At 62.3% G+C, this 5,968-nt stretch overlaps 2 protein-coding genes across 2 annotated transcripts in view; one reads left to right on the top strand and one right to left on the bottom strand.

Annotated features, from left to right (window-relative positions):
• Positions 1 to 1,286: 1,286 nt before the first annotated feature.
• Positions 1,287 to 5,778, bottom strand: SNX33 (sorting nexin 33). Its single transcript, XM_009278842.2, has 2 exons — positions 3,877 to 5,778; positions 1,287 to 1,744 (listed from the first exon to the last, which is right to left on the bottom strand). Exons 1-2 carry the CDS (start codon positions 5,315 to 5,317, stop codon positions 1,491 to 1,493), a joined length of 1,695 nt encoding a protein of 564 aa, XP_009277117.1. The 5' UTR covers positions 5,318 to 5,778; the 3' UTR covers positions 1,287 to 1,490.
• SNUPN (snurportin 1) overlaps positions 5,516 to 5,968 on the top strand; it is an 11,689-nt gene continuing 11,236 nt past the window's right edge. Inside the window, exon 1 of the mRNA XM_009278893.2 lies at positions 5,516 to 5,523. Within this exon, the coding sequence (XP_009277168.1) occupies positions 5,516 to 5,523 (8 nt within the window). The remainder of the gene's footprint in view (positions 5,524 to 5,968) is intronic.

Here is a 5,968-nt window from a genome sequence, read left to right on the forward strand (position 1 = left end):
TGGGGCTGGGGTAGGATGGGGCTAAGATAGGATGGGGCAGGATGGGGCTAAGATAGGATGGGGCCGGGTGGGATGGGGTTGGGATGGGGCCAGAGTGGGATGGGGCCACGGTGAAGGGGACCACCCCGGCTGTGGGATGCAGCAGGAAACGCGTCCTGCCTGGACGGAGGCTGCGCGATGCCTCCGGGTGTATTTCGGCGTGCTTGTCCCTGCGGGCTAGGGCCGGGGAGGGCTCTGGGAGGACGGAGCGCAGCCCATCGCATTCCCAGCGCCGCTGTTATTTTAACAATACCCTGCTGGCCTGCATGCCGGGGCTAATTTTAACCCTGGAGCCACGCCAAGCCGGCCCTAACTTTCCTTGCTGTGATTTATCCCAGCCGTTTCCCTTCGAAAACAAGGCCCCCGTGCCAGCCCCGCTGTCTCCCCAGGCAGCGGCACGCCGCCATGGGTCCTGCCCCACCGGGCAGGGCAAAGCGGGGCAGGATTTGCCCCTCGGCGGGTTATTCGGAGAGCGGGAGGGCGGCCGGTGCCAGGCCCCCCTGGGCGCTCAGCCCCCCGCCGCCCACAGCATGGGGATTTTCGGAAGCTGGCTGGAAGCCGGGGGATGCTCGAATGCAGAGACTTCCCCGGGATCCTGGAGCGGCTCCGTTTTCCACAGACATCTCTGGGAAGGAGGTGGGTGTTTTTTTCTACTGACATTTTTATTGAAAACGCTGTGGGGCGCTTTATTTTTTGCCTTTTTTTTTTCTCCCTTTTCCCAGTCAACAGCCATGCTCGAGAAAGAGATTTCCCTTCGCCTCTGTGCGTCTATTTAAAAACTGATTGGTAAAAATGCTGCAGAAACGTTTGCGAAAAATGGAAAATATTGAAAATATCTCGTGACAAAAAAAAAGAAATCATTCTCTTCCAAATAAAGATCTTTCTCTTCTCTTTTTTCCATCAGAAAAGCTTTTAGTGTGCAAAATGTCGACAGCTTTGATTTCTTCTCCCAGCGGGCTGGGATGCACCCACCTCTCTGCTCCAGGAGGATGGGTTTTCAGAAAGCTAAAAATCACTGGGCAGAGATACCAGCACCGTTACCTCCACGTCCGTCTCTCTTGTGACCCCCCCCTGCGTCCCCGCCAGACCCCCGGCGGGGGGGCAGGGAAAGAGGTGGCACGGCCAGCGGCCACCCCAGCCCTTCCCCGCAGGACCGCAGCCTGCCCGCCCGGGAAGCGGGAAGAAAGCCCAAAGGTATTTGGTCACTAGCATCATGAGTTCCCGTTCGTTCTCGAGGTCCCCAGGGAAAGAGGTGGCACGGCCAGCCCGCGGGCGAGCCCTTCCCCGCAGGACCGCAGCCTGCCCGCCCGGGAAGGGGGAAGAAAGCCCAAAGGTATTTGGTCACTAGCATCATGAGTTCCCGTTCGTTCTCAGCCCATCACAAACAGAGGAGGTCTGCAAGGCCGCGGATAGAGAAGTGCGTGATTTCGGCAGGGCAGCAAGCGGAGGCGTTAGAGGTTGTCGTACATGCGTAACGTCTTCTCCAGCTGCTGGCTGACGCGCTGGTAGAAGACGATCTGCTGCTTTAAGTAGGACTGCATCATCCTCTTGAAGTCGGCCACGCGCCGCTCGTGGAAGTGGTTCATCTCAGCTTGCAGGGCGAAGCCCACCACGCGGCAGCGCTTGCGGATCCCGTCTGCCTCCTCCTGGTCCATCCGGCCCTCGTCGCTCATCCGCTGGCTCTCCTTCACCTTCGCGAAGGCGCCTGGCGAGGCAGGGGGAAGGGTGAGAGGCTGATGGATCTGTGCGTCCCTCCGTCCCCCTTCCCCTGGCACAGGCATCCCCGGGCAGCACCGTTGGGTCCCATCGTCCTCCGTCCCGGGGCACCAGCCTGGCCCCACGGCCGGAGGTGCAGTGCTGCCCCACGTTAGTAAGGGAGGGATCTGCGCACTCCCGGGCTGTCATCTCCCTGTGCCCATCAATCCCCATCCCTCCCCTGCAGGCAGGGGAAGACCAGGAGCCTTTTCCCTCTGGACTCTGACCTCCCCAAGTCCTTTTCCGCCCCATCCCTGGGCAGTCAGCCTCATATTTAGAGGGAGGTTTGGGGGTCTGGGCTGCTGGAGGGGTGTGACTCAAGGCTCGGGGTGCATAGCTAACGTGGGGCAGCCAAGCGTCCCGGCCAAGCCTGCCCTGCAAATGTTCGATGTCACCCCATGGATGGGGGTCAGAGCAGCCCTGGGAGACCCGAGACCGGGAGGCGGTGAATCAGGGTGCGGGAGGGGCATGCGGTGCCGGCTGGAGCTCAGCTGGGAAAGCATCTCCCTCTCCCAGAGGCGGCTGATGCTCTGACACCAGTTTTTCCCCCTCCTTCCACTTATTTTTACAGCTCGGTTTCGAAAGAATCCTGCCTGGCTCCAGCCCTGCATTCCTCCCCCCTCATTAGCACAGAGGCTGTTTGCCTGAAAACAGGATCTGGCCCGCAGCTCGCCGGGCTTTTTTCCCTTCTCCCTGACCCTTGCCGGGAGCGCCGGACCCGGGGTTATGGTGCTCCCGCTGCGCCAGCCCTGCTCTCAGCGGAGAGGAGGAGGAGGAAGAAGCAAAGGTTGGAGGCCAAATCCTGCCTTCCGCTCTGCCCACGCGGCCTCGCTTCCGGACGGGATCCAGCCCCTCTTCACCCGCCGCTGTAAACAACGCGGGGAGGGAAAGGCAAGGAAGCGGCCAGGGCTGGATCGCATCCTCCCCTTCCCCTTTTGCCTTCCCAGCCTCCCCCAGGGATGCGGAGCGATGCACGGACACCCCTGGATGCTCAGACACAGACAGCCCTGGCTTCACCCCGGGGAAAACTCCCTGCCCACCAAAATCCGAGGACGCCGGCGCAGGCGTCCCCTCCCCGCTGCAGGCAGCCGGGCCGGGAGGAGTGCGTGGACTTTGGCCCCGCTCCCACACCTGGCTCCCCGTCTGCGTCACACCCCGCTGCCTGGGTGCAAAGGGACACCGAGCCCTGCCTGCCCCCTGCCCTCCCCAGAAAGGGCAAGGCAGACACCTCTCGGCCCCTCCCCTCCTTCCTGACCCCCCCCCCAATACCCAGGGGACCTGCAAGCACAAGGAGATGAGGGGATGCAGGGAGCCCCGATGCCCTGGGGGTGCTAAACCCACCCGTCCTGGGCTCGGAGGGGCAGGGACGTACTCTTGAAGAGTTTGACCCTGGTTGTCCCCAGAAGGTCCAGCGTGTCCCCCCTGGCCAGAGGAGTGCAGCGAGACTGGTGGGAAGAAGGGACGTGTCCATATCCCACCTGCCCTGCACAGCCCCCCCAGCCCCTTGTGACCGACCCAAGGCCGTGTCCCAGCCGTGTCCCAACCCCGGGGGGGGAGCAAGCTCGAGCATCCCTGCTGGCCACCCAACCGCTGCCTCAGCCGAGGAGGGAGGATGAGGAGGGACAAGCAGTGGTGGGTGGGGATGCAACGCAGCCCCATGCTCACAAGGTGCTGGGCAGGCCATCCTGGAGCCAACAGCAACGGTGTCGGCTCCTGCTCGCGGCACAGGGGGAGCGACGCCTGCGCTGACCCCCCCGGCCAGGGCTTTGGGCAGCAGTTATGGAGTCCACGGCATCACTTGAGGCAAAACCTGATCCTGGGCCCAACAGCCCCAGCAGCCTCTCCTGGGGTTGGGGTGACTGGGGAGCCGTGCCAGCAGGGACCATGCTGCCTCCCTGGGAGCCACAGGCAACGGTCCCCGTCCTCATCCCCGCCCTCGTCCCCATCCCCGTCCTCATCCCCATCACTGCACAGCACAGGATTTCCTCATTGCATCCCCATCCCGCTCCCCGTGCTGCTCCCACCCATGTGGGGCCATCACGCAGGAGAGGTCATCACCAGGGGAGAAGAAGCCACCCTTACCTTTCTGGAGGTGGATGATGTCTGGGAAGTTGGAGAGGAGCCCTTGGTACAAAGAGAGAGTGTCCAGCATGAGGAACAGGTCGTTCTTGGGCTGCTCGGCGAACATCTCCCCCACGGTCTCGTATGTCTTGCCCGTGTGGGAGATGGCGTTGTTGAGGGCGTCCGAGCTGTAGGGGGGGTCCATGTGGAAGGAGTGGCTGATGGCTTGGAAAGCATTGCCCAGCTTCTGGAACTCCTTCCGGAAGCCCCCCACGTGCTTGCGCACCAGCTCCGAGGCCACATTGGTCAGCTGGAGGACGCTGTCGTCCATCTTCTTGCTGAAAGCCTTGAAGGCGTCCACGCGGTCCTCCACGTCCTGCAGGTCCTGGTGCTCCGTGGGGATCTGGATGGTGAGGAGGAAGCTGGCGCCCACCATCTCGTCCTTCTCTGCCCGGCGTTTGCCCAGCTTCCACTGCTTCTCGTCGCGGCAGCAGAGGAAGTGCTGGAAGCCCTCATACTGGGAGAGGACGGGGTGGCTGGTCATATGGTCCATCCAGAGGATCAGCCGCCGCTTGCGCTTCTCGATGAAGTCCTCCTCGAAGCGCCCGGTGGCCTGCTTCTCGGGCAGATGGGGCACCGAGATGACCGTGAACTTGTGCAGGAGGCGGTTGTAGAGCCAGTCAAAGTGCTTGTACCGCCGGTAGACGGGTGAGTTGATGTTGCTGGGGGTCAGCTTGTAGGAGATGTAGCTCTTGATGCCCTTGAACTTGGTTTGCTTGGTCGGGTCCTCCACGGAGCAGATGAAGGGGTGGGGATTCGCCCTCCACTGGGGACCTTTGGAGCCCATCTCGATGCAGTACGCCTCGGCGATCTTGGACATCAGGGGCACGTCGCCCAGGATGAAGGCTTCCACCCCCGAGCGGACGAAGCAGGAGAAGCGGTTGAGGTTCCTCCCCACCACGCTGCCCCTCTTGGAGGAGCTCATGCTGTCCTGCCTCTCCAGCGCCGGCTTGGGACGGTAACCGGCGTGCTCATGGTGGCCGTACGCTGCCGGGTACTGCAGGTTGGGCGAAGGGTGCCCGTTGGTGCCCGGCGCGCTCCGGGGCTCCTCCACCACCGTGCAAGCATCGTCCCAGTCGTCCCAGTCGTCATCGTCGTCGTCCTCAAAACTGCCCTGGTAGGAGATGCTGGGGTTGGCGGGGGTTGTGTAGAAGGGGGAGTCGTGCCCGGGAGAGCCGGCCGGGCTGCCGGAGTAGTCCGTGTAGTTGGAGCTCGACCGGGAGCGGAGGATTTCAACGTAGGAGGCAGGGAAGAGGCCGGTCTCCCCGCGGCTGTTTTGGCCCTGTAACCACCCGTCCAGGGAGTTCTCGCTGAAGATGACGAGCTCCTCGTTCTCCTGGATGCTGATCTCCTCTTTGTTTTCGCTCTGGAAGTTGTAAAGCGCTCTGGCTTTCAACGCCATGGCCGGTCCCGGGAGGGGGGGACACGGCGTAACGCAATCCCCGCCGCCAAAAAAAAAACAACAACCCCCCCAGCGATACCGCAAGCTCGCTCGGCACCGGGGCCGCCCCGCACTGTGGGAAAAGGGTTGGCCGGTTTCTCAGGGAAATAAAAAAAAAGGTGGAGAAGAAATCCTCTACGAGGTGACGCCGAGGTCCGTATGTCCAAGTAACCCCCCCGATCCCGGCGCCCCGGTTAAAAACAACATTCCCCAGTCAAGCGAGCGGCATTTCCTTCGCTCCTACGGGATATAAACGCCGGCCGGACCAAGAGCCGGGCTCTGCCATGTCCACGCAGGTTTTATCTCGCTGGGACGCCGATCCCGCGGTTTCACTTTCCGTGAGGAAAAGATCCGGCTGCCAGCGAGGAAATAAATCCCAAACGACTTTTCTCGGGGTTCCTGTGGACACAACCCCCGAGTTTCCGCCCGCCGGCGGCTGCCAGTCGGTGGGTGCCGGGAAAGCGCCGGGAACCGACCCCAAACCCAGCCCAACCTCCCCGGTGATCCCGGCCCGGGGATTTTGCAATTCCTTTCCGGGCCGACCTTCCCGGGATTCGGTGGTTTGTTGTTGTTTTGGTTTTTTCCCCCCTGAAATCCGCAAATCTCACGCAG

Source organism: Aptenodytes forsteri, unplaced genomic scaffold (genome assembly GCF_000699145.1).
Source record: "Aptenodytes forsteri isolate BGI_AS27 unplaced genomic scaffold, ASM69914v1 Scaffold258, whole genome shotgun sequence".
Taxonomy (NCBI): domain Eukaryota; kingdom Metazoa; phylum Chordata; class Aves; order Sphenisciformes; family Spheniscidae; genus Aptenodytes; species Aptenodytes forsteri.

What these genes read in the sequence shown, in the direction of transcription:
- SNX33 (XM_009278842.2), bottom strand. Translation starts at nt 5,317, where the DNA reads ATGGCGTTGAAAGCCAGAGCGCTTTACAACTTCCAGAGCGAAAACAAA. An exon ending in CATCATCCACCTCCAGAAAG is followed by an intron (nt 1,745 to 3,876) that starts GTAAGGGTGGCT and finishes CTGCCTCGCCAG; the next exon opens with GCGCCTTCGCGAAGGTGAAG.